Source organism: Saimiri boliviensis, chromosome 19, assembly GCF_048565385.1.
Source record: "Saimiri boliviensis isolate mSaiBol1 chromosome 19, mSaiBol1.pri, whole genome shotgun sequence".
Lineage (NCBI taxonomy): Eukaryota > Metazoa > Chordata > Mammalia > Primates > Cebidae > Saimiri > Saimiri boliviensis.
The window spans coordinates 27,505,256-27,533,118 of record NC_133467.1 but is presented as its reverse complement, the minus strand read 5'-3'; the positions used below and the strand labels follow the sequence as shown (position 1 = coordinate 27,533,118).

The 27,863-nt window shown below is 44.0% G+C and overlaps 1 protein-coding gene across 4 annotated transcripts in view; it reads left to right on the top strand.

Annotated features, from left to right (window-relative positions):
* The window catches only part of PBX1 (PBX homeobox 1), a 315,670-nt gene extending 288,055 nt beyond the window's left edge, over positions 1 to 27,615 (top strand). For 2 of the 4 annotated variants that reach the window (XM_074389864.1, XM_074389862.1), the window contains one exon: positions 1,477 to 6,717. Coding sequence is in view for 2 of the 4 variants with exons in the window: in XM_074389862.1 (XP_074245963.1) it covers positions 1,477 to 1,569 (93 nt within the window). In the remaining 2 variants the exon portion in view is untranslated. Of the gene's footprint in view, positions 1 to 1,476; positions 6,718 to 26,168 lie in introns of those variants that run through there. The other 2 variants (XM_074389865.1, XM_074389863.1) reach the window with 2 other exon arrangements.
* The last annotated feature ends 248 nt before the right edge of the window (positions 27,616 to 27,863 follow it).

Below are 27,863 nucleotides of genomic sequence, written 5' to 3'. Positions count from 1 at the left end.
TGCTTAGAATTAAAAGCCTGGCTTTCCTGGGAAAATTGGAGCATCACTGTTATAAGCCAATGATAAAGAAAGCCAAGTGGAGGAAAAGCGCAGAGAAAATGGAACCTGATACAAAGGTCTCGAAGCCTGTGTTCTCAGTCATGAGCCAGGACACCTGCTTTTCTCTCGCACCTTTGCTCTCTTAGAAATAAAATGTGAACGGCCATTTCCAACACCTACCAAGTGCCAGACACTCTCCTGGTGCCACAGACTGTGCAAGAGTTGAAGTGGCGGTTCCTCCCAAACAGCAACGATAATACCTGCCCCATCTCCCCGAGAGTTTTCAAAGAATGAGAAGAAAGTACGATAGAAAATATTTTACGGGGGACGGCTCAGACCTGGTCTGTTCAACATGAACTCCAAAGGAACACAGTAATTGAAGAGGGCCAAGGCATTTTAGCACGCTTATATTTCAATGCTTTAAAACATCTAAACAATCGTGAATTATGCATCACGAATTAACCACTATAGCAAATCATTCTTCAACTATTTTAGTGCTGGGATTTTTTTTGAAAGGGGTGGTGGCTCAACAGATTTTTTTAAATAATGATTTTAACAGTTTTATTGTTGGGATGCTCGTGGATCTAGAGTCTTATAAAAACGATCTCCAAATATAGATCAAGCCTGTACCTTCCCATCTCACCACCTCTCTGGGTATATTCACACAGACCAGTCCTATGGCCTTGGCACCACTGTCGTATCTGTAATAGTCACCTGAATTACCCTCTGTACTTTTCAAAACTCACCTCAAAGAGTGCTCCCTCTATGAAGTGTTCCTGATGTTGCAACAAAACGTGATACTGTTTTGATTTGAAACTTCAGAACAATGGGACTCTACCATGTATTAGGTTCTGCCTTGATTTATAGTTCATTCACGGGCTCATCTCCCTGTTTGAGCACATGAACTGTATCTCACTCATCATTATATACCCATGAGCATCGAGTAGAGAACCTTGCATAGAACAGGTACCTGGAATCCCATAAATATATGGGACCTCCAGAGCCGGAAAGAGCCTTAGAAAGCATTTGAGCCAACCTTCTTATTTTTCAAAAGGAGACTAAGATCAAATAGGTGGAGGTGCTTTACCATCAACAATAGCTAGTTGTTGCGAGAGTCAGAACCAAAACCTTGAGTCTCTTGACCTGCAAGACAGCTGTCATTTCACTGCTAGCTGGGACTGAATTACAGAGTCTTTGAGAAGTTTAAACACATCATATTAGTGGGAGGTGCTCACATCGTATCCAGAGGCTCACTCGGATGACCCAAACTTATTTGAGGGTGGGGGGAATACTGTCACCCACAGTAATAGCTTCCTGTTGCTGAGTGTCACCCTGTGCCAGGCACTGTGCTGGGTCCTTTACACAAGTTGTCTCATTGTCATTGTCTGCTGAAACAGCCACTCAGAGGACTGACTTCTCTCCCTTTTTCCCTTCTAGGCTAATGGAGGTTGGCAGGATGCTACTACCCCTTCATCAGTGACCTCCCCTACAGAAGGCCCTGGCAGTGTTCACTCTGATACCTCCAACTGATCTCCCAGCAATCGCATCCCGGCTGACCCTGTGCCCCGGTTGGGGCAGGGGCAGGAGGGAGGGTTTCTCTCCCAGCGCTGAAGCGGTCAGACTGGAGGTCGAAGCAATCAGCAAACACAATAAGAGTCTCCTTCTCTTCTCTTCTTTGGGATGCTATTTCAGCCAATCTGGACACTTCTTTATACTCTCTTCCCTTTTTTTTCTGGGTAGAAGCCACCCTTCCCTGCCTCCAGCTGTCAGCCTGGTTTTCGTTATCTTCCCTGCCCCTGTGCCTCTGTCCTAGACTCCCGGGGTCCCTGTCCTCTCTCATATCACGGAAGGATATTTTCAACAATTAGAGGAATTTAAAGAGGAAAATAATGACAAAGAAAATAATAAAAGTGTTTGTACGTTTTCATGCTGGTGGTTTGAGGAGCCAAATTTACCTCACTCGGATCCCCAACTCCCTGTGTTAACAGGCAGCCCTCCTCTGTTTCTCTTGTTACTCTCACTACCTCTTAGCAGGAATACGCCACATTGCCCTACTCATTCCAGGCCTCCCTGCCTCCTCTTGCTCTTCCTCCCTGGGGACAGTACTGATTGGAACACTTTCCTCCTCTTCTTCCCAGCCCCAGCTATTCACTGGGGACTGTCATAGCTGAGATTCTTAAGGTGCCACAGTTTTCAGTTTCATCTCCACTAGGTTGGTTCCCAGGCAGGAAGTCAGGCAGTAGGGAAGGACACGGGAACAGCAGGTGCAGAATTCCTACAGGCTTTCTTATCCTGTGAGCAGCAACTCTCAGTTTCAGAGGCACAGTCTTTGGAGACCATTCAACACTCGGCAAGCAATGTTTAGAACCTATTGCAAAACTGGGCCTGGGTTAGGCATGGTGATGAATGCATCCGTAAGGAATAGAGAGCTCTTATCATGAAACCCTTCAGCCTCAGCCATGCCTTCATACTTACACACACATATGTACATGTTGGCACATGCATCAGTTCACGCCTTCACTTTCCCAAGATGCCATGTACAATTACCTGCATTCATAACCATAGCACTATACCTTACGAGCCCAAGAGAGGGAATTAGTGACGCTGAGTGAAGGTCACTGACAGGGAGAAGCAGTATATGCCTGGGGCTTTCAGGACCTGCAGGGCTGCTAGCATGCACTTACCAGAATGGCATACACGGGACCTGATCTTGAGGAAGGCCAGGTTTCCAGTGTGAACTAACTCCTGTTCCCACCACCTCTGGAGCGCTCAGGGAACCACACGCAATCCTTACGATGTCTTTCATGGATTTGGTTCTGTTTCATTTTTTGTCTTGTATTAGGCACACTGTATTACTTTTCCAAAATGTTATACCACACCATGTTCTTGATCCCAACCTATTGCTCTGGAGGAAAGAGTCATTTCAGAATGTGGCTCATGTGAACTTTTGCTAGCTTCATTTGAGGACCTGAGAACCATGGGGAAAGGGGACGTAATGTTTTCATTGAAATCATCACAGTGATTTTTATTCCCTGGAAACACAGTGTGTACTAAAAATATATGAGAAAGTAGCTTGTACTTGAAAGCTATTCTCAGATGTCACCTGAGCTCACCATCTTCATAGCCAACCCTACCAGCAGTAAAGATGGCAGCTCTGTCACTTGATTCAGTGGGAGGTGGTCAGATCTTTTGGTGCCTCATTTTCTTTATCTGTGAGATGGGAACTGTTAATGCCTGACTTATAAGAGGCTTGTGAGAGACTGAAGAAGTTGGTTTTACTCGTATCCAACCCCCTATAAATGTGAAGTCAGGGGAAGTAATGTCCCTGAAATAAACGGGTTCATGCTGTCTAGTGGCAGTAAATGGTTTTCTTGTTCTAACTTCTGGTTAATATCAGAACCTTGACGTCATCACCATGATGACAAAGAGAAGGGTTGTTGATTTTCTTGGTTTTGGTCTGTCTGATTCCTTGGGAGAAAGAAAAGCTTCCAAACTAGAAAAATAGGCCCTGGTTCTCTTAGTTTACACTTGAACCCAATATGTTGCCTTGTACATCCTTGGTCCCTGTCACATTGACTGTGCTCGGGAGGCCTCCAGGGAGAAGTACAAGACCCTGAGGGGTGAGAATGTCCAGCTAACAAGGACATGGAAATTCTCCATGGCACTATAGTCGTAAGTAGAAAACACTCTGTGTGCTCAGAGGAGCAGGGGATGCCACTGAAGAGACTTGGGGGTACGTGTATTTGAAGGAAATGCAAAAGCTAAATATTTAGCAAAATGAGATTATGCCTTGATGACTAAAAGACACTAGAAAGGTTGTGTCTGCTAACTTCTGCCCTAATCAGAACAGATGCCTAGAGGGAGCATCTTGATGACAACTTCATAGTAATTAGTACCAGTGAAGAACTCCGTCTGAGTGGCAGGAGTAAAATGAAACTGCCCACACCAGAACATGGTTCAATCACCTTTGCTTGACTTAGTGCAAAGTATGAAAGAGACACAAGAGTGTGCTCTTGGAAACGAGAAGAGTGGCTCCAGATGTGGCTTGAATGATTGCCATGTCAAGTCAATGCAAAAGATCAGAACAGTGCTACATTTGCACAGGCAGTTTCTCTCCAGGCAGTAGTTTGCACTGATGATCACCTTTCACAGCGTTTTCCCTACCCAGCACTTCACTTAGTCCTCTCTATATTCAGCACCTCCCCCGGGTACCCCCTGCAAGCCCACTATCACTTCCGACTTCCAACGTGGCAGCTGTGGGATCTGTCCACATTAAGCGAAGTAGGAGAACCCAGAGCAGCGGGATGAGTTTGGAAAAAGCATGCCTCTGCAAATGCAGCTTCCTGAGAATTCACATTAGGTTAGTCCTACGGATACCAGGAGGCACCCCAGGATTCCTTCATTTTCTAAGGGAAGTGGGAGTGCTCCATTCCCCCACCCCGACCCCCCCCCCAGCAAATTTCCCCTGAGAAACGATACTAGACCCTGGGTTTGCCCACCTTGTAACTCTTCATCATCTCCTCCTTTTCATCCCTAACTCCTCCTCCCCCCGGCGTGGAATTGATACCAATGCAGTACATTTGCCAGGTGGCACCTTCTTTCAATTTATGTTTTCTTTTGCTGTGGTGATGGTTCTTTATTTGCTGGTTGCCTTTTCTCACACATCTTTTTCTCTCTCTCTTTCCTTCTGCTTTTTGTTTTTCTGCCCAGAAAAACCTGACTTCGATACCAAAAAAGATGAAACTACAGAAACTCAAATTTAAAAAAAAAAAACTTTAAAAAAAACAAAAAAATACTCAACAATTCTTTCAGCTTTATTAACATTTTCCATTGTTTCTTGCGACTTGTGTCTCGTTCTTTGTAGTATTGATGATGAACATTTGATAATGAATGTTCTTGTATATTCAGATAAAGAAAAAAAAAACCAAAAAAGCGGTCTGAATTTAATAGTGTTTATAATAAAAATTTTAAAAATGACCCTCATAGCACGCAAAACAGGATGGGGAATTCCCCCTCTTCTTTCTGTGACAATGCGTATCATTCCTGCATTAGTTTTTAACACCAAACTACCTACATTCATCATTTCCCTCATTTTTCTTTTATTTTCTTGCATTTGTGAATTAGTTCAAGAATGCTAGAAAAGTGTCGAGTTGTGCACATTCATTTCTTGTTTCACAATGTTTAAAAGTGACAGTAATTCATTTTGTAAACTAAAAAAAAAAAGGTTGGAATAGTGAGCATAATAGGTACAACCTAACACATTATTATGTTTATTAACTTTGAGACCCAGAAATAAATTCTTTTCTTTTCTTTATTCTTGCTCTTAAAAATACAAAAAAAAAATGTTTTGTTTTGTGTTATTTTTTGGTTTGTTTATTGGGGCGGGGCTTTTTTTTAATTGTCAGGATTATGATCTTGCTGTTTTTCTTCGATATGTATACAAGGTGATGTGAAAAGATGACATTAGCATAGTAGTGAGAACAAGTAGGCTTGTTCTTCTACTTTGTTTCAGGATTCAGTTAATGCCAAAAGAGATCAAGTTCATGTTGATGTCTCATGGCTCACCTGCATTTCCAGAGTGTGGCACTCATGCAGACCCGGAGAAAAATAAAATCAGGGACATGCTTCTCCTTTTAGCCCTTTAAAATTTTAAGAAATTAGTCCAAGGGAACGTTTTATGCTATCAGGAAAGGTTCTGGCCATTTTTGATTCTGATTGTCACAGCCAAGTACTTTGTTTTCTTTCTCTCTAATTCCATGAGTCCCCTTCCAAGTAGAGAGGCTTTTTCTTCCGGAAGAGTCCCACAGGAGATGCTGGTATGATGGCCACCATTGGCTAAGTAAACTAGATGCAGGAAGCAGTCCTTGGGGCCAGTCTGCCCGCGGAGTCCTGGTTTTGGATAAAGAGTTAGTGAGATATTGGGCCAGGCTCAATGCTATAATTTTAATACTAAGAGGTTGAGTTTACTTCACAGACAGTACACCTCTTAGTAATCTCTGACTTAGGCAGCTGCTTAAAGCAAATCGCAAAACTGGCTTGATTTGGAATGTTTTTATTAGAGGAAAAAAGAAAGCCATATTATCTGAAAAAGCTTAATTTTAAATATCCCTTATTCAACAAATTATGTTCAAAAAGTGGTCAGAACTTAGGCAAGAAAAGTGGAGACAGAATGCAGAATTGAGGAGTAACACTTAGGAAATCTTTCTACCCGGAACTTGCGCTCTTGAAGTCATAATGAAATGATGGCGAGCTTTTCACATCACCTTTATGGTTTCAATCCCTAGCTCAAAGCTTTCTGGAATCTTTTATTTTTTGTAACTTTTTTTTTCTTTTGTTAAAATAAATAAAACATTCAATGTTTTTCTCCCTTTCTCTCTTATTCTTTTCTTTAGCATTTTCATTTTGAAATGCTTTCCTTTGGTTGTTGGTTTTATTCGCCCCCTATTCCTCCCCTTTTCTTATTATTCAGAATATAAACCTGCAAAGCTCTGCTCTGTTTTGGTTTTGAAAGTTTAAGCTTTTATGCTTCTGTGAGAGCACAGGCTTCTGTCCCTTTTGATTCCAACTGAACTTTTGTGTTCTCTAATGATACTAACACGGTGTAGGTTTTACAGTCTCCTAATTTGTACTGGTAATGCATATTCCAAATAAATAGTTTCTTTTGTTGCAAAAAAAAAATACTTGTATTTTGTGCACATTTCTTTACTTACATGCTGGCAACTTCTCTTTCCCCAAACTTGGCCTGCATCAGTGTAGATTATGGTTTAAACTGTTGCCCTAATCACTGAAAGGTCTGCATACCATGGTAGTGGGGCAGAGACCTCATGGGCCACCTTCTCCACTCAGGAAATAAGAAGGAAGGAAGAAAGGGTCACTTGTGAGTAAACAACAGCTGTATTACAGAGGGATAGAGCATCCCGTCCTGCCTGCTTGCAACTGACAGCCATCCACCAAGCGCCAGTTCAAAGAAATGCCAGGGGTATTTTCCATAATAAATTCTAAGTCATGGCTGTTTGCCCAGTGCTTCTCCTTTTCTTCTCTTTGTCTGCTGTGATCTGGTCATAAGAAAATTTGTGGTTCCCAAAAGATGTTTCAGGGGAAGGAATCTAGGTTATAAATATCAAGTTGCAGGTTCTCAAAAGTATGCTAGATGTGACTCCCAGTAGATATGTGTATCTACCCTCTGTTATATCTACCATCCCAAATAAGCATCTCTTTCAATAGTCTGCACTCATATTGAACCCCTGACCTTGAGGTTTCGATGTGTTACAGAGTGTGGTATCCCGAGTGTTGTAGCTGGCACACCAGGCCTCCATGTGTAAGTCTGTGCCCCAGCCTTTAACGCCATCTTTCCATCCACAGAGTGGGATGGAACTCCTTGTCTGGCTTTTGGCATGTTACTCAGGGGCCATCACATGCATCGCATTCTCATTTTCGTGTTGTAGCTCTCCTGTGAGGCTCTGACCTCTGTGAGACAAATATTTATTGAAAGCTGAGTTAACAATCACTTACCCCAATCACAATTCTAAAGAATAGAAACTATATCAAAGCATCCCCAACCTATGGGAATCAACTTATCATTTTAATTAATGAACAAGCTAAGTTCCCAATGGCCTCAAAAGTTTACAGCTATCTGCCAATGTTGAGTTGGTGAGCACCACCAGAAGCCAAAATGGAGGACTCGTGTTCCCTTCAAATCATGTTTGTTTGTTTGTTTTTCCTTTCTTTGAGAGGGAGTTTCACTCTTGTTGCCCAGGCTGGAGTGCTCACTGCAACCGTGCCGCCTCCTGGGTTCAAGCAATTTTCCTGCCTCAGCCTCCTCCCAAGTAGCTGGGATTACAGGCATGCACCACCATGCCTGGCTAATTTTTTGTATTTTTAGTAGAGACGGGGTTTCTCCATGTTGGTCAGGCTGGTCTTGAACTCCCAACCTCAGGTGATCCGCCCACCTCAGCCTCTCAAAGTGCTGTGATTACAGGCGTGAGCCACCGTGCCTGAACTCCCTCTTCAAATCTAAACATTGGAATATACTTATGGGAGCAAGCAGGCTCCAATTACTTCCTTTTCCAATTGCGTGGAGAATTGGAGTCTAACTCACCCACCAAGTGTATTACTTAGAGTGTTATTAAATTGATGTAACAAACCAAAAATGTATACAGCCTTAAACGCAATACAGGCTATTTCTCACTTAAGGAACAACCCAAGGCAAATGTCCTGGTCAGAGTGCTTCCTCTCCATGAAATGATTCGCGGATCCAGGTGCTTCCACACTGCGGCTCATCCATCCTCCAAGAATCTGTAGCTTTTCACTTCTAGCCCGCAGAAGGGAAAGAGTATGAAGAAGGCCCACCCACTTCTTCAAAGCCTTGACCAAGACATCCCTTCTATTCATATTCCTAAATGCAAGGGCTAGGGGTAGGCGTGGGGATTAGAAAAGTAGTCCCTGGCAAGGCAGCCACTTCCTGGGAATAATCGCACACAGTAACTTTGTGGATAGCTGACTATCTCCATCACATCTAGTAACTGTAAGGATAAGGAAGAACGAAAGACAAGCCCCTATACAGCTGTTTTGTTGACTGGACACACTTTCAGTAGAGACATTTCCATGTCAGCATTCCACACTTGGCTTCATTACTCTTCACAGAGAAGATCAAGAGAGGGATTTAGCAGGGGCCAGAGACGTGCAATCCAGTATTGCCCCCTCAAAGTAGAGAAAGCAGAAGTCTCCGCCTCTATGGAAATGTAAGGATGTGGAAGAAACACCCCCTTTACCCAACATTCTCCAAATTTTGTTTTCTAGCTTGCCTTAGCACCAAGCCTGTGGTCACCAGGAAGGGGGAGCTGCCGCACGTTAAGGCTTTCCTGCTCCCATCTTCAGATCACACCGGCATGTTTACCGCTAGCTGGAAGAATCCAGTCGGGCAGACAGCAGTCATCTTAGAGAGTATGGAAAAGAGTGGGGTTCAACCCTTAAAATCCCAAAATTCCATATCCTCACCCCTTCTCCCATGCCATAGACTTGTATGTGGCTATCCTTATAGACTAGACTTCCACCAAATCCCTATTTTATTTTATTTTGTTTAGAGAGAGTTTTGCATGATCTCTGGCTCACTGCAGCCTCCGCCTCTCAGGTTCAAGCAATTCTCCTGCCTCAGCCTCCCAGGTAGCTGGGATTATAGGCACATACCACTACACCCAACTAATTTTTGTATTTTTAGTAGAGACGAGGTCTCATCATGTTGGCCAGGCTGGTCTCAAACTCCTGGCCTCAAGTGATCCGCCTGCCTCAGCCTCCTAAAGTCCATTTGCCTTCACTAGACCTGCCTTTGCACACACGACTTCTCCTGCCTATTCCACTGTCTTCCTGCTAGAACACCTTCCTGGGTTTCAGGGCTCAGTGCCGGTGCCACCCATTCCTGAGTTCCCTCCAAGGACTATTGCTCCCACAGCACCCTGTCTCTCCCTCTCTTGTAACACTCATCCTGTTGTGTTGCAATTACTCATTTACTTTTCTGGCTCTCTTCTGAACCAAGAACACCTTGATTTCAGCTCAGTTCAAACATTGATGCTGAGTGGGAATAAACAGGTGAATAAGATGTTATCCCAATTACCATCTCGTGTAGGAGAAGACTGAACAACTGCCCCCGCATTTGATTCACAGATTCTGATTAATACGTGAACAGAGATTTGCCAGAAGCCAAGCCACCATGGACTGGAGATATGGTGTCCTTACTTGCAATGCTGTTGTATGTGTCATACTATAGGGCTTCATCCGCTGCTCTCACGGCCCCCCTTGGCTACTTCCCCAGCGCTCGGTGCAGCCCACACAGTTGCCAATAGATGCTACAGTGTTCAGAGCTAAGGATCTTGTCAGAGTGAGAGAGGGAGACCCTGTGGAAGATTCCAGAAAGCAGGGAGTGCAAGATGATTAAAGGTAGTTGTGGATGTTTTTTGGTTTTTCTGTTTTTCTTTTTGTTTTTGTTTTTGTTTTTGTTTTTGTTTTGTAGTGGTGGTTGCTGATGCAAAGCTGTCTCCCTGGAGTCTCTAGTGACATTTGTTACTTGACTTTCCAGTTCTTAGACAGAAATTCTGTCCTTTTCATTGAATTGCTCCTCTTTTGCTAATGTTCTGTCTCCCCCAAGTCCCAGGCAGAGCATTTGACATTTGTTATTGGTACAAGAGCATCATTTGCTGCGTGAGAACAAAAAAAAGTTTCCCCAAAGGGGATAAATGAATGATTATCTCAGATCTCCTCACCCTTCTTCTCTTCCTTCAGACACAACAGCAATACACAGCCATGCTGGGCCCTGGCAGGGAGCTGCCCTAATCACTTTTACATTGTAGCTTCATGGAGATCTGTGGTAATAATTGTAGACGTGTTAGAGGAGGGCCAGGGATGACAGGTCGTGGATTCATAGGACGTGCTGAGGTGGGGGCTCAGTGATGTTCATTTCTTAAGGTCCCTAGGAAAAGGTACTGTTCCTCTAATCAACAAACGCTTCCTGAGAACCTACTGTGAACCAGCATGGTTCTGAGTGCCAGGGATGACAAGCAAAAACAAAAATACCCAGTCCCTTCTCTCAGGGTGTTTACTGTCTAGTGGGGGTATTTAATATCAATCCAGTATTCACTCAGGTAATTGTAAATCTGCAACTCTGATAAGTAATATGAATAAAAGATATGTGATTCTATCAGAGTGTATAATAAAGGGAATTGAATTCATCAACAGGGTCGACAATGTCTTCTTGAGAAATTACCTTTCAATGAACAAACTGACAAATTAGTTAAGTATGGACAGAAAGGGAGTCCCAGGCAGAAGGCAGAGTAGGTACAAAGGTTATGCTGGAGGAGGAAACCTGGCAGATACCAGTACATGAATGCAGATCAGAGAGAGCAAGGAATGGTCCCCAAGGAAGACAGGGAGGTCGAGAAGGGAGGACCGCATGGACTGGCACGTTTTCACCCATCTTTCAGAACAAAATAGTTCTCAGCAAGGAGTGCAAGCTCTGATAGAATAGTGGTCTCATTCATTCATCTGCCCAGCATCTACTTACTGAGAAGCATCTTTGTGTTTAAAAGTAGGGATAGTAAGAGGAATAGTTCACAGGCTCTTCTCTGGTGAGCTCCCAGTCTGGTAAGCTGTGAAATAGAAAAATGACCCTAAGTAGTATTATCAAGTTATGTTTAATTGCCACGGGCAGGGTGACTCAAGTGTAGTGAGTTGTGGAAGGGCCAAGGGAAACTCGGAAGGGGAGGGAAGATATGGGCCACTGTCTCTGGCAGGACTAAGTTTAGAATCCATTCTTTCTCCATTATTAGCCCCAGGACCTGTTAGTCTCCTACATCTCCCTCCTCTCCAAGGCCCTAGCCCTTCAGCCTCCAGTGCCATTCCGTGTAAATCTTTCTTGGAGAGTTGTTTCTCCTTGTGGTCATACAGTAACAGGCTACTAAACCTGCCTGTGGGGTGAATTACGAGCTGGTCCCTGGAGCCCCAGCCTCTGTTGCCCACAGAATGAATTGTGGTGCTCCAGGCTGCTGGGCTTTTTATTTATTTATTTGTTTGCTTTAGCATATTTTAATCTGATCATTAAATTGCAATCTGCCACCCATCCCCAACCCCGGCTGTCTTCAGATGGAACAGATTTTTCATAGGTAATGATACCTATAAACTTCAGGGATGGCAGCCACCAGAGCAAACTGGGGGAGGGAAAGGGTGAGCGGTTGCAAAAACATCTTCCACCTGGCTGGGCCTTGGCTGTCCTGCTACTGCCCTGGCTCAGCCTGACCTATCCCAGGGCAGCTAGAATGGCCAAGTTCCCCTTGGCAGTACCAGTGGCCTTTTCCCGCCTGAGAAACTCGTGCTCAGGAGGCAGAAGTGAGCCTCTGCACCTTGTCCCTGCATGCATAAGATCATCCCTGCTCCACATTGTGCCAGGCAGTAAAGGTGTCACACAACCTGCCTTTATAGTGTTGTATGGGGAGAGATCTGCATGGATAAATCAAAGGCAAAGAGGATGCCAGATGGTGCTGTAGAGGTCACCCATCTGATCTAGTGCTGCTCTGCACCGTGGGGATTGCCGTCTGATGGCAGGGTCACAACCCTACAGACAGTGACAGTCATCATGGTTATAACGTTGGCACCAACGATTTGTCTAGCATTTTATAAGGTATGCTGACACATTCCTTTGGCGCTTCGGAACAATCTTGTGGTCGCAAAAGGGCAGGTATCATGATTCCCATTCTGCAGGTGATGAAACTGAGAAAGGTGACCAAGGAGTAAATTGCCCAAGGAAGTACCTGGCTCATAACTGGTTCTCATTAATGTGCGTGGAATGAATGGATCCGTTTATGCTGCCCTTAAGCATGCTCAAAGGAACATCTCAAGGTTTGCTTCTAGAATCACATTCAGAGAAAAGTTCAGGATTGAGATCCCGGGAGCCTGCAGCTTCCACCTGAACCAACTGGGTAAGAAATCACCACCAATTTCCTCTTAACTAATTTGTGTGCATGTCAGAGTGCTTGACACCGGGAAAGGTGCTTTGAAGGTATGGATGCAGAGTAGGCAGGAAAAGTTACGTCTCCATGTTATCATGCTTACCATGGACCAGCACAGCTCTACGAGTTTTGCACATACTCACTGGTTTTCTCAACAACCCTAAGTAGGTGCCATTATTATATTCATTACAAACGAAGAAACTGAGGCACCGAGAGGCTGACCACTTTCCAAAAGGTGTAAAGATACAAAGCAGAGGAGCTGGGAGTCTGGCTTCAGAGTCGGAGCTGTTGATCGCTTTGCCACACCACCGCATACTTAATTTTTTTCCAGAATGTGCACATTCCTGCTCTAAATATCTATTGTCCTAAACATTGCACTACCAGAATCCAGGTACCGGTGAAATGACATGAAGAGTTCTTGCCTCAGTGTGGAAATGGGGGCTCAGGAAAGGATGGGGAAGGGGGCAATAGAAGACATCCATGCTGCACTAAAGTACTCAGACATTCAAAGGAACAAGCTGTCAGTGCCATGGCAAGTCCTTGCCCTTCCTGTAGCCTCAGGAAATGGACTCAAGGCACACAGTTACCTCAGTTCTTTCAGGAGAAAGGGGTGTGCAGTCTGGAGATAAAAACTCAAGACTCTAAGCTTCCAGCTCATACACCAGCCACCAGATCATGGCGCTTTACAACTTGCACTGTTGTTTTAAGTCTGTGTTTTAAAACCAGTAAAGCCAAAAATATATTCTTATTCATTATCCTGTAACTGATTTGGCAGCAATGATCAAATTGCATCTCAGTAAAGGAGCTGGATTTACATAAACTTGGGTGAAGCAGATGATGCAGCAATCTCCTCCCACTGGAGGTCTTCAAACTCGCAGCTCCTCATCTGCCGGTGGGCAACCTAGAGAAGACGCTGTGGTCCCAGGCCAGCCTATTACCTAGGATTTCTCCATGTTACCCAGCCATGGAGTCACAGGGAGCACAGGAAATGTCACCAGGTACCAGAATACTCTGTGGTAACATAGCACAGCAACAGACAACCTGTGGCCCAAAGCCAATGTGCCAAGAAGTCATCCTCCAATGACTTTCCCTATTGATCATCTTACCTAGTTTATGAGCTGTTCAGAGATATCATGCTGATCCAGACTTTATAATTATAGACCTTCCCTTATTCTAACCAGAAGGGTAGGCACTAACCCCTACCTGGCTCCAGTCAGAATAACTGTAACCATGACCTAGATGCTAATTTGCAATTGGTGGCTGATGGATGAGTTGTTGATTATTTTATTAATTGTGTACTTTAATGTTTTCAAATTAAGCCAGATAACTATGCTTTGAAGAATCATCCCATGACTAAATCTTTAAGAAATAAATCTAATTTTAAAATAAATTATGTGGCATCTGAGATTCGGAAGAGATCTTTAAAGTCCTCTGGCCCATTTCTCCTCTTTCTAAGCTGGGCACAACCTTAAGCCACCCAATCTTTGGGACCTGATTCCTGATACGGTGGCTACGGATGCTTTTCAGCAAGATAAACTCTTTTATTGAAAACAAGGATTTCTAAGAAACCCTCTAGAGAGACTGGATTAAAGAGAAGAAGGATAGCATCAGAAAAAAAATAATCAGTGGAGATTAGAAAATTTAATAGACAATGTGACACGGAGAAAGGGCATGAGCTTGGTACCCAGAGAGCTCTAGGTTTTAAATCTTTGTTCTGCTGCTTAGGAACTGGGAGGTCTTAAGCAAGTTATTCAAACCTCTCTGAGCCTTCTGAGGCTTCTTCTTCATCTGCAGAGCGGGGATTTCCGGGTTGCCAGGATTCATGAGATACTATATTCAAAAGACACAGCACATGCCTGACACACGACAGGTGTCCCATCCATCTCTTTTCCCTTTGTGCTTTCCAGCGTTCCACATTTGGCTCCACACTCAGGACAGGCTATAAAATTGGGCTTTGCAGACTGCAGCTCAGACAACAGAAAAAAGGAGGAAAAAGAAAGCCCTGCTGAGGACAAAGTGCCTCAGGTATTGAGGAGAAAGTCACCATTTGCGGTTTGAAAATTCATGCGCAGGTGCCCCAGGCATATGGCCCCAGAGCCAAAGTGGGCCTATCTAGTCCATAAGGTTGAGCATCCCAACGCGAAAGGTGGCCTGAAAGCTGGCCCTCTCTGTCTCGACACACCTTTGCCCCTAGTTCAGAGGGTTCAGGAAACATTTGCAGAAAGAATAATAAATAAACCCCAGAATCAGCCAGATACCCAGGAAGAAAGGGAAGCGGGGAGGAGTCAGACGAGGTTTCAGTCACTGCTTACCAACTGCTTCATATCCCCATGGATTTCTTGTCAATGATTATTCAATCTCAGTCCTGACCTTTCTATTCTAAATAACACTGCAATATCAGCGAGGCCCAGCCCGCAGCTTTTGCAGGAAATTAACTGTATCTGGCTCTCACAGGAGACCCAAGAAATCCCCTCAGTAACAGCCCAGACTGGTTTACAGAAAAAAAGACCCAGCATTATCTTCTTTTCATACACTCCTCCTAATACCCGTCTAAATATCACAGAGCTCCCAGCTGTTTAATTCTAATAAATACTCATCTATTCTCAAAACAGACAAATGTTAGGTCTCAGGTGGGCCCCCAGCATTTCATATGGGAGAAAGAAGAGAATATGGAGAAAGAGAAAGAATAGAGCGGCTCACGGCTAGCTTTAAATTTCCATCCGTGCACAATGCCAGGCTAAGGAAATGGCTGATTTCCAGTTGAGCCACAGCCAGAGGTGACTTCTGAGGGGGGCCATTGCTTTTAGCCAGTGTCCGCCTTGGGACTCCCTCTCTTCCCTTGGCGCAGCTCCACGCAGTGGGAAGGAATTTGGGAACTAGGCAGCTAGTGGGCATGGAGAGACAGGGTGAGCTGACAGTTAAGAGTCCGGGCTTTCACTGGGGAGTCTCCCTGTGTTTGGATCTGAGTCCAGATGGCTACCTCCTCTACAAGGACCCTACATGAAGTACAGGAGAGGGAGAGAGAGAGCAAGGTCTCCCATGAACTCTGAAACCTGGTTTACTTGCAAATACCGTGGTCCAAGGGATGGGTGAGACCAAAGAAAGAATCCTCTGCCATCTTGGCTTGGGAAATGCTTGGATTTGGATAATAAGCACGAAGAAAATCTTTGTCCTCGGTCTCTCTGACCCTTAAAGAGCTCTGGCTTTCTTGAAACATACACAGTGGGGAGGACTCAATGAGAGAAGCGTTTATGGAAGATCTGGGCTTGTCCGCAGAGGCTCCCAGTGGTCTGTGAACCTGGCATCTTCCACCAGGTAATGCTCTAGTGGGACATGGCTCAGATTCTTTAAGTACTTCTAAAAGCCAGTTACAACAGTTGTGACTCCGAGGGCTCTGGGATGGTGAGACATGTCACAACTAGAGCAGCTGCTGATTCTAACTGACCTGAGCCTGGGCTTTGTCTCCTCATCTGAGGCAGTGGTTCTCCAAGCAGGTTCAAGGCCCGTTGTTGGCAGTCTCCTGGCCTTTGGCAGATGGACCTCTGACAGTTTCAATTGTGTTTTTTTCTGTCTCTGGCATGAATTGATAATGAGCCTTTATTTTAACAAAACCTAAGCGGCATGTCAATGCTGCCATGCTGCAATCAGCCCAGGACTTTCCATTCAGTTGCTAAGGTTTATTTAGAACACTGTGCAACGGTCTACGGCCATCCCACCTGAACACGCCTGATCTCAACAGAACACTGTGCAGTGGTGACAATGGTGGTCGTGATGACTTTACTCCACTGAAAAACCTGAAGGCCACAATTCTAACTCCATAGTTAAAGCCCCAGGAGATCTATCTGCCTGTTTTTGCTCTGCTAGTCAAGAAGCCTGGATAAGCTCCCCGGGCAGGGTGAGGCAGGTTAACTTCCCACAATTGGCTCCATGTGGCTCTGGCGGGTTTCTAGAAGAGACTTGACAAAGTAGGGCTACATGTCTAGCCATTGTTTCACATGTCCCTGAATCTCACACGGAAGCTCCTGGGCTGTGGGTTTCAACCTAGCCAGCACTGCTGTCACTCATTTAATGAGAGTTTACCGAGCACCTTCTATGTGCCAGGCCCGATTCTAATTATCAGGGGTAGAGAACTCAAGCAGATCAAGTAGTGCCTGCACTCAGAGAAAGAGGCAAATGTTTGGCGAGAGCAGGCAGTAGGGGATGTAATTTTAGTCAGATTGGCCTCACTAAGAAGGTGACATTTGAACAAGACCTAAAGGAGGTGAGGCCACAAGCCCATGGAATTTGGGGCAGAAGCAGCCAGGCAGAGTATACAGCACGTTCAAAGGTCCTGGGGTGGGAGCATGCCTGGCATTTCAGGGAGTGGCGTGGAGGCCAGCATGGCTGGAGCAGATAGAACAGGAGGGGAGACAGCTGGTACAGTAACTAAGGGGCCCCTTAGGTCACCACCAAGGCTACAAACTGCTCAGAAAGACCTGAGGGAAACTGGAGAGTTGAAGTAGAGGACCATTTATTTAGGACCCAGGAGACCTAGACCCTGATCTCTTTTGCTCTTTATGAGGTCTATGATCAAGTGATTTTAATTATTCTCCTTCTGAAATCACTTTTTCTCTATTGACTGTATTTATTTATTTATTTATTTTGAGATGAAGTCTTGCCCTGTCACTCAGGCTGGAGTACACTGGCACAATCACAGCTCACTGCATTCCATGCCTCCTGGGTTCAAGCAATTCTCTTGTCTCAGTCTCCCAGAGCAGCTGGGATTACAGGCACACACCACCAGGCCCAGCTAATTTTTGTACTTTTAATAGAGATGGGGTTGGCCAGGCTGGTCGGGAACTCCTGACCTCAGGTGATCCACCTGCCTCAGCCTCCCAAAGTGCTGGCATTACAGGCATGGGCCACCGCACCCGGCCTCTGCTGACTTTAGTTTCATCACCTTTAACATAAGGAGTTAGTGCTTTTGAATTCTAACATTTCTCTAGCTCTAACATTCTATTATTCTAGCCAAACAAATCTAAAAGTAAATCAAATAAATAATTCGTTAGTGTCAAAAGGACACATTTCCACATCCTTCCTTGTTCGGAGTTCTTCTGGACAGGGTTCCAGTGGGGGGCCATGGGGCGTCACTCCCCATCTCCTATTTTGCTCAGAGTCAGGGGTAAGATCAGAGGTATGAAACTCATCTACTCCTCTCTGGGAGTCTTCAATCCCACCCCCACTCCCTTTTCACACCTGTCAACGAGATCAAGCTGATTACCTAAAACACTCTAGTTTTATAATCATTATTTCATCCTATTTAATTGAGCCCTTATGACATACCCTGCCTTATTAAAAAGTCAACCAAAGACAGAGAAGAAGGATCAGACAGGTTCCACGTCCTTCCAGAGTTGATTATCTTGTCAGGTATGATCTTGTTTAGTCTAACACTAGAAAAATGTACTCATAGGATTCACCTAAGTAAGGGTACAAAAACGGCAAACAGCAGGTGCTCAATGAGAGGCACACACAGTGCGTGCTGCAGGGGCTCCAAGAATGGGGTGCTTTTAGTGGGCAGAGGGACTGGAGAGACCCCTGAGGGATGTAAGGAGAGCACCAGGCCTTGCAAGCTAGGTAGGATTTTAATGGGTGTATATTACTGCCTCCGATTTATTGGCCCAATAAAGCAGGCATTACATGGTGGGAAAATAAATGTAAAGCAGGTTGGCAGTTTAATGTGCATATGCACACAGGCACAAGCAGCTGCTGATTTGGGTTTTCATGAACCGGTCAAAATCATTTTGCTACAGATTTCATGGCACCTCATTTTAGGACATCGCAGTCACCCTGCCCCATCATGGACAGGTGGGATGGAGTCATGGAGGAAAGGTCAGGTCTGGAGATGAGCATGTCCCAGAGCCCTGCTTGGAGCTCGCAGGATATCTGCTGTTTTGCCAAATTGGCATCCCCTGGGAACCTGTGGGAAGCATGTGAGGATAACTTGCACCCAGAGAGGGGTGAAGGTGGACAAAGCACCTTCCACTGCTGTCTGTCAGCCTCAGAGCTGGAAGAAACTTGCTCTCAGGAAGAATGGGCCACCTTCCTTCTGGCTGCCCTGCCGCACACGCACACCATTCTATATCATAGCACACATAAGGATAGTTTTATCCTTGTTTGCTTAAAAGAACACGCCAAACTCAAAGGTTCCCTTTACAGCAATACAGCTTCTTCCGCATCTCTGCGTTCCCTACTAGCAGATAGCATGTGTTCAATAAATACTGAAATGAAATAACACTTGAGCTTGGTTCATCTTAACCTTTGGGGGTAGAATTTCAGGTCCCATAAAGGATCTGAAGAAGACTATGAACCTTCTCCCCAGTGAAAAATGCACTTATTCATACACTTACAAGATTTTACAAATGATTTGTAGGGCACTTAGACTACAGATTGCGCCCTACTTTTAAGGGCATAGTAATCACTCTACAACATTCTTCACAGGCAATCCTGCAGCATTGACCTAGATCATTCCAGTGATGGGGAGTTCATTCCCTCTCCACGTGTGGACAGCATTCGTGGTTAGAGGTATCTTCTTTGCATGTTGGATAGCAACCTCCTTTCTGTACCCCACATCTCTAGTCACTGTTCTCTCCTTAAACAGAAAGGAGCTGGAAATTTGCCATCACAGGGGATCTTGTCCATCATGCACAAATGTTTATAGACACATGTCTTGAGCCTCCTGGGGCTTCTCTTGCCTCTGCTGTTTTTTGCTCCGATGGGGTTTGTGTCTTCTCGCTATCCTGATTCTGTGTATTCAGGATAAAAGTGTGGGTTATCAACACCCTACTAATGTGTGGTACCCAAAGAGAGGCAGAGGAGATGAGCATGATTTTCCTTTTTGTTCCAGACAACGTACTTGCTTTTATGCTGCCAAAGACTGCATTTGCTTTTTGACAGCCACCTCACACTCACCATTGGCCTATAATGGGCAGAAGTCATATAATGCTCCCAAGGCTTTTTTCAGGTGTGCTGTTGATAAGCCCAATCTCCCCACTGGGCATTTGTGCAGCTCTCTGTTCAGATCTAATTGCAGTACTTTTACATTTATCCTTGGTAAGTGCCATCCTATTAGATTTGGTCCTTGAGCCCAGCCTGGTGAGACCTTTCTGGATCCTGATTTTGTCATCTAACATATTACCTCATTACTCGCGATGTGTTTAATATGCAACAAAGAGCTACCGCTTTTGCAGTATTTCTCCAACAGACATTGGGCTTTGCACAGAATATTTCATTGTGCTTTCATTCCAGCTCTATGAAAAATGTGTTAGAATCCTCATTTTATATTTATGGAAACTGTGACTCAGAAAGTTTAAGTAACTTAGGCAAGGATACACAACCAGTATGTAGTTGAGACAGGATTTGAACCCAACTCTGTCTGACTCTGAAGGTCATGTTCATAACCACCCTGCTATGCTGACTTCATCCAAATCATTCATATTTGATCAGGACAGGTCAGGATGAGAGCCTTGTGGCATAACACTTGAGGGCTTCAGGCCAGAAGGTTGATTCATTCAGTATGATTCTTCTCTTTGTTTGGCATGTTATTTCACATTACTCACCATTAGCCTAAGAAGAAGAAGGTGTTTGTTCACTGTTTTGAAGAAACACAGTTGTAGTAATTCCCTGCTGTTCCATGAACCCCCTTACCAAGTAGTAAATGATGTGAATGTGGCATGACTTGTTTTTCATCAATTCTTGCTGGCTTCTGGAAGTCCCAGCTTGTCTGACTACATGCTCTGAAGCCCTTGTTTAAAAAATTGAGTCCAGACCCTTGTCCAAGAATATCGCTGAACCTTTTGTTTTCCGGGTTTTTTGTTTGTTTGTTTGTTTGTTTGTTTGTTTGAGATGGAGTCTTGGTCTGTCATCAGTGGCACAATCTTGGCTCACTACAACCTCCGCCTCCTTGGTTCAAGCGATTCTTCTGCCTCAGCCTCCTGAGTAGCTGGGACCACAGGAGCGTGCCAACATGCCCAGCTAGTTGTTTTGTATTTTTAGTAGAGACAGGGTTTCACCGTGTTGGCCAGGATGGTCTTGATCTCTTGACCTTGTGATCTGCCTGCCTCGGACTCCCAAAGTGCTGGGATTACAGGCGTGAGCCACCGCGCCCAGCCTACTGAGCCTTTTTAGTTTTTTTATTTGGTAGCTGGGAGACAGGGGGCAGGGGTAGGGATTGGTGGAGACACCTTTTTTCACCAAGCCTCTAAACACAGCAGCAAGGGAAAGCCAATATCCTTCTTGATATTTTCTCAACCACCCCACATGTCTTTCCTAGTTAATTATAGATCAGTCTGCTATGAATTTACAGAAAGTATTATTGAACACACTTTAAAATGTTAGCAAGTGCGACCTCAAACTATAGACTGTCATTTACATACGTGACTCTCACAGCCAGTGCCCAATGACAACCTTATACAACGTTTTAAAGCCTTACAATTACAGCTTTAAAAAAAAATTACTGAAGTACATTTTTGCTTTGATTTCAAAAGTCCTAATTAAGTTTTGTGGTAGTTTATTTTGTGGAGATAGATTTGACCCAAGACGGCTGAGGAATTCGGAAAAAGAAAAATGGAGGGAGAGAAGAGGGCACATACCTTTTTGTTCTGATTGTTGGCTTAAAAACAAAGACCTTCAGAGGTGAGCAGCTGAAAAGGAGGCTGTGGTTTAAGGCTCTGTTCTCTTTTGGGGTATTTCACTTGAGTTTCTCTTCACCCTGTAGAACACAGCGTGATATAAGAACTTAAGGACCATCATACCCACGTAGTATTAGGCCCTCTTAGTGTGCAGTTCTGTTTCCCCATCTGTCAATGGGACTTCGCTTCCCCATCTCTCTCTGTGGTGAGATCTTCTGTCTTAGATGATATTTTATGTATGCATATATATTAGATCACGTCTAGTATGATATTTAACTATATGCATTGTTGTGTATCTATAATATTAAGTATAGATATTTTTATATGCACATGAATTCTTATTGTATAGTCTTTGGGTTTTTTTGTTTTGTTTTATTTGGGTTTTTTTTTTGTTTGTTTGTTTGTTTTTTGGAATCACCCAGGCTGGAGTGTAGTAGGAGCTCACTGCAATCTCCTTCCCGGTTCAAGCGATTCTCATGCCTCAGCCTTCCGAGTAGCTGGAATTCCGGCGTGCGTCACCCACTCAGTTAATTTTAGTATTTTTAGTAGAGACGGGTTTTTGCCATGTTAGCCCGGCTGGTCTCAAACTCCTGATCTCAAGCGATCTGCCTGCCTTGACCTCCCAAATTGCTGGGATTGTAGGCATGACCCACTTTACTGTGTAATTTTTACACATCAGGCTATACTCACAATCATCTTAGTACTGCACATTTTAACAGAGGTGTAATTGTTACAGATCATTGCAGGTAGGAAATTGGGGGGCTCATTTGAGGAAAAAGCAAGGAGCATTTTCCTCAAAACCTTCCTCCACTGCAAAACCCCCTTGCATGGAGACTAAAGACATAAAATTCGTATGGAGTCTCATTCTGTATGGATTCATGGTATCATAGGATGAAAGAATCAAAGCTGCCTTCTCTCAGTGTGCTGGCGAAAAGTCTGCAGTCCAGAGACACTTGCTTTACATAACGGGCCTTAACATAGAGTGCACGCTGCCGGACTTCTGACATGAAGCTGGGACTGAAAATCAAAGTTTATCAGGGAGTTACATCTGTGAAGGAAAAAAGCAGAGGAAGCACAGGGGGGCAGAGAAGCTGTCGAACAGGGATACAGATGTGAGGGAGCCCCAGAACAAAAATTACATTATTTTATTTTTCAGAGACAGGGTTTCACTCTGTTGCCCAGGCTAGAGTATAGTGGCATGATCATAGCTCACTCCAACCTCAACCTCCTATGCTCAAGAGATCCTCCCACTTCAGCCTCCTGAGTAGCTGGGACTACAGGCATGTGCCACCATGCCCAGCTAATTACTGTGTTTTTTTTATGGAGACAGGGTCTCAGTTGCCCAGGTTAGTCTCAAACTCCTGGGCTCAAGTGATCCTTCTGCCTCGGCTTCCCAAAGTGGAATTACTGGGATTACTGGGGCAGACCACCATGCCTGGTCCAGAAGTCACCCTTTAGATGAGTCTCACCTTGGGCAAAAATGATCAAACCCTTGAGTCGCCGCCAGGCTCAGTCACTGCTTGAGGTGGACCTTAAGAGAGCTAACAGGCAGGGGCTGGCAGCCAACCACACTGCTTCGAGCTGGGCAACCAGCCCTTTGTTGAAGGGAGATGTGAAGGACACATTTGCATGATTTCCGTGTCTGCCACAGAACTGGAATGTAATCTTGTGTTGGTTCTATATAAGTTCTAGAGAGAGATTATTTTAGTGACTTTTATAATAAAAGTAATGCTTATTTTTATTCATTGTAAAGCAAAAAAGTATTGTCTCAATAGATACATTGCAAATGCCAAAAAAGAAATGTACACATATATCTATTTGGTATATATATATATATACATATATATATATATACACATATATATGTGCACATACACCAAATGGTTTTTTATTAAAATATTTTACGGCAGGCATTTGGAAATGGCCTAAGGTATCTCCAGAGTGGAGGCCAGTGAACTCAGAACAACCCCTTGAATTTTCCATTAGTGAGTAGTTAGATGAGGTAATAAATAAATAATTATTAAGCACTTTGCAAATAGAGTGTTATGTAAATGCTAAATAATCATAATAATATAGTAGTATGCTGATCTTGATAAACGGGTCGGCTTCTATGTCATTTAAAATGGATGGCACAGCAGTGTCTGTGAAGATGAATGAGGTTCGCCCTCACGAAGCTCAGCAACAGCACAGACTCTTCTGCTAGGAGGCTGGGCCTCCTGGCTCAAGAGTTGCTGCGTTCTCTTCCCCTCATATCTCTGTGGGATAATTAGCAGAGGAGAGGGATTCTGGCCAGCTTGAAGAGGGTAGTAAAAAGGCTCCCACGTAGGAATATTGAAAGGAGACTTAGGTGAGTGCATGGGGATCTTCATTTCTGAGAAGTCAGGGCTAATCTATAAGTGGGTGGGGTCAGGGAATTAACATTTACTGAGCGCCTCCTGTGACCCAGACACTATGCTTGGTGCTCTGTGTTTATTATCTCATTTATCCTCCAGGCCAGCACATTAAGGTAATAGAGAAGTGGAATAAAGCCGAATGCATTACTAAGTTCTGTAGAAAAGCAGAAGGCCTGACCCTAGAGCGGTAGCTGCTGTTTTCTTCTTTGCATTCTGGAGTGAGATCTAGAAGAGGGGGACAGTCCCCCAGGGAATGAGAGAAAGCCTGACTCAGTGATTTATCACAGCACCCAAATGCTGGGACGTTTTGGGACACACAGTTGTCTGATGAAAGAGTCACATCTTCCTTTGGGGCTACACCCAGTCACGGTTCTTTCTGGTCCCCTGTCGTGCACCTCACTCAACCCGGACATCCCAGCATGGCAGTGCCTGGTTCAGCCCTTTCTTTCACCTTAGCAATATCTAGCAAGTAGTGATAGAGGAAGTACCACGTGCCAAATACTCCACTAATGCCTTTATGTACATTATCTCATTTAATTCTGCGACAACCCTGTGAAGCAAGTTCTGTTGCCCTGATGGTTCTCATTTTAGATGGAAACACTGAATTTTGTTGAGTAACTTGCAACTGGTTCAAGGGGAGGAGGTGAGAGAAACAGGCTGGTCCACTCAGATCAAAATCCTCCTTATACTTTAGGATTATAACCCAGTGATGGGCAAAAAAATAACCCAAACCAAACAAGTAAAATCCAAATCTTCCTGATATGTCATGCATTATTCTTAATAATAATTGAACCCTTTGGTTAATGTGCCAGATTTTGAGGGTATAACAGTAGCTCAAGGCTGGGCACAGTGGCTCATACCTGTAATCCCAGCACTTTGGAAAGCTGAGGTGGGCGGATCACTTGAGGTCACGAGTTCAAGACCAGCATTCCCATCCTGGGCCCCTTGCCTTTGCGATTTCCTGGTCGTGTATTTTATCTCTTTCAGCTGACAGATTTGACAGGACCTTGGCGAATACTGACTCCGGACTCACTTGCCTTTGGTCAGGTGCTAAATCCCACAGGTGCAGAATTGACTTTGGAAGAGCCACTGCCCCTCTCACTACCCACCACCCCCCACAAGCCCCACTGTGTGTCTACAGGGAAGTAGATTTATCTGTTCTGTATGTACCAGAGAGCACTAGCAAAACCAAATTAGCTCAAGCTGGCTGCCATTCAGGTCAGCTAATTAAATTAGCTATTGTTGCATTACTGATAAGGGCAGTTTGGAAAAGGAAAAAAGCCACTTATCCCAGCAGCCATAAGACGAAGGCCAAGGAAATGTGATAATGGGGACACTCTGAAAGCAAACCCCTCTGACTAGGAGCGGGACCTAGTGCTCCTTGGTGGACTGTTCTCCTAGCCGCCTGCTCCAAGCTCGTGCTCCCAGCCCTCTCTGGTCTTCACTCTGGCCTTCTGGTACCCAACTGCAGCCACGGCAGTCGTCCCCTTTTTCTCCCACCATGAGCCTAGTCCTTCTAGGAGTCTGGAGAGAAGTGGGGATTTTTCTGGGGGATAACAGCTCATCCTTGAGTGCTAAAATGTAATCTCCCCATAATATAAAAGTCAACTGATATTTGGCAGAGTCTTGAAGAAGAACCCGGAGGAAGGAAGGAGGGAGGGAGGGAGGGAGGGAAGGAAGGAAGGAAGGAAGGAAGGAAGGAAGGAAGGAAGGAGTAGGAGTAGTAAATGAATAGGAGTAGTGCTTCACGTCTTTGAGTTCTTCTCAACTATTCAGAAACAAATACAAATTAGTCTTAGATGCATTATTAACTTTTAAAAAACATCTTTCTCTGACAATGTTTTTATATTAAGACTGGGTTCTATGTACGATTTGCTACCAAAAAAAAAATGAGAGAGAGAGAGAGAGAGAGAGAGAGAGAGAGAGAGAGACAGGTGTCTAACACTGCCTCTGAACTGTCATTGACCTTTGATAGGACCAGCACAGAATATTTTTCATTAACCTTTTTTAGATGGAGACAGATAAACAAGGGTGAGGGGAAAACCAACGGTCAAATTAAGAGCATGTAGATTTAAGTCCTGGGTTTGCAACTTACCAGCTGTGTAACCTTGAGCAAGTCATTTAATATTATTAGGATCAGTTGCTTCATCTGTAAAACATGGGTAATAATAACTATTTCATAGAGCTGTTACGAAGATTAAACAAGCTAATATAGGAGAAAGTGCTGCAAAAATGAAACCCATTTTTTTCTTAAAAAGAAATTATAAACAGGTGACTTCATTGAACTATTCCTAATATTTATCATGGAGATTTTTTTTCCATATTATATGAATGAAAAGTGGCTTCAATTTTTGGTGGCTGATGAGCCATTTCCTGAATCATCTAGGTCTAGGCCTTTTTCTTCTTCTCCTATTTTCAGCTGGTTAGCTGCTCATTGAGATCTTGCCAGAGGGTGGGCAAAAGAAATAAAAACTGAAATCGGTCAATTTGACTCTTTGATAGCAGTCCTGATGAAAGATCTGTGGATAGCTGGTGTGAAAGTTTTGAGTTAAACTGGAATTTTGCCTTCTCACCAGGAAATTGCGAGAACCTATTGATGGCTTGGATGCTCTGGTGGTGACAGCAAGTCCTCTTCTCTTGACTGAAGAAATGTCTTCCCCTATCTGAAAAGTGGTCTCTCTGCTAGAATGACACATACTGACTTTTGAAGCAGCAAGAGGATACCTGCTGGCCAGTCACATCAGCCAAACAACTCTGGTGAGCAGTGAGTTGGCAGATGTTGCAGCTGGAAGACCATAGTATCAGCAGAGCCCCGAAGCAATAATCTCCCTTTCTCTTCCCCACGAATCCAGCAATCAAATAATCACTTTTAAGCATTTACGTGCATCACCATATAACATAAAATGACGAGAAGCCATATACATGTATATATAAATGACAACCTCTAAATTCTCAAAATATTATAATAAATTAAGAAAGCAAGAGTTGTGCATGTGAAAAGACAACTAACTACATAGGGAGAAGGCAGTAAACACATTGAGTGTGTCTCCCCTGTACCAGTCACTGTGTGAGGTGCTGTACAAGCACAAATTTATCCAATCCCCACCAAATCCTTGCCAGGCATTTTTATTCTTGTTCTGTGGATGATGTGGGAGTTAGAGATACTTAATAACTTGCCCAAGATCACGTATCTAGAAAAGCGTGGAGCCTGTTTTTGGGTTTAGATGTGTCTAACTCTGTAGTCTATGCTCCATAAGTAACCACACCTACCAAAGAAGTCAGAGCTCAAAGACATCATTTAGTACAGTTGGGGCAAGGCAAGGCTTTAAAATGCCTATTGACAAAATACATTGACAAAGTTATGCCAAGTCCATTCACTTTTCTGGGAAGCAGGGATGGTGGAGTGGAAATGACAGCGCTCCAGTCTCAGCTCAGCCATTATCCACATGTGTTCATCTGAGCAAGCTATCTCCTGCTTCTAGGCTTTGTGTCATCATCCATAGTATAGAGTGTTTGTTTCTGGATTGCCTAATGTCGCTCACTCCATCACCAGGCAGGTGTATCGTACACTAGCTCTAACATCAAGCAGATCTGAGTTTGAATCCTGGCTCCACCTTCAAGCAGTGGGGTCTTGGGCAAGTCATTTTCCCATCTGTAAAATGGAGATGATAATACCTACCTCAGAGTCTTTGCCCTTATTATTCATTCTCCTGGGGACAGTCTTTCCCAGATATCCACAAAGGCTACTCTTTTACCTCCTTCAGTCTTCACTCCACCTACCTTTTTGTGAGAACTTTCTTGAACTCAATACCTAAACTTGTAAAGCATCTGGCATTTCCTGTCGTCTTTCCTCATTTTATTATTTTCCTTAACACTCAACGCCTAACTATATATAGTACTCAATTATCTTATTTATTACCTCTTTCCCACCTCTAGAATGTGAGCTCTATGAGGGCAGGTGTTTTTCTGGTTTTGTTTTGTTTTCTTTATTGCTGTATCCCCAGTTTCTGGAATGATTTAAGTGATTAATAAATATTTCTTGCATAAATGAATGTTTTTGTGAGTATAACGTGAGTAAAGCTCTTTGCACAGGACCCAGTACACAGTAAATGCTCCAGACATGTTACCTGTTCACATTATTATTTGATTATAACTTTCCCTCATCTCAGTAGGGCACATGTGTTCTCTTTCCTCTCCAGATAACCCAAGTTTAGTACTTTAACCTAGATAATGAATATGAAGGCTTGATTCTTTGGGAGGCCAAGGTGGGA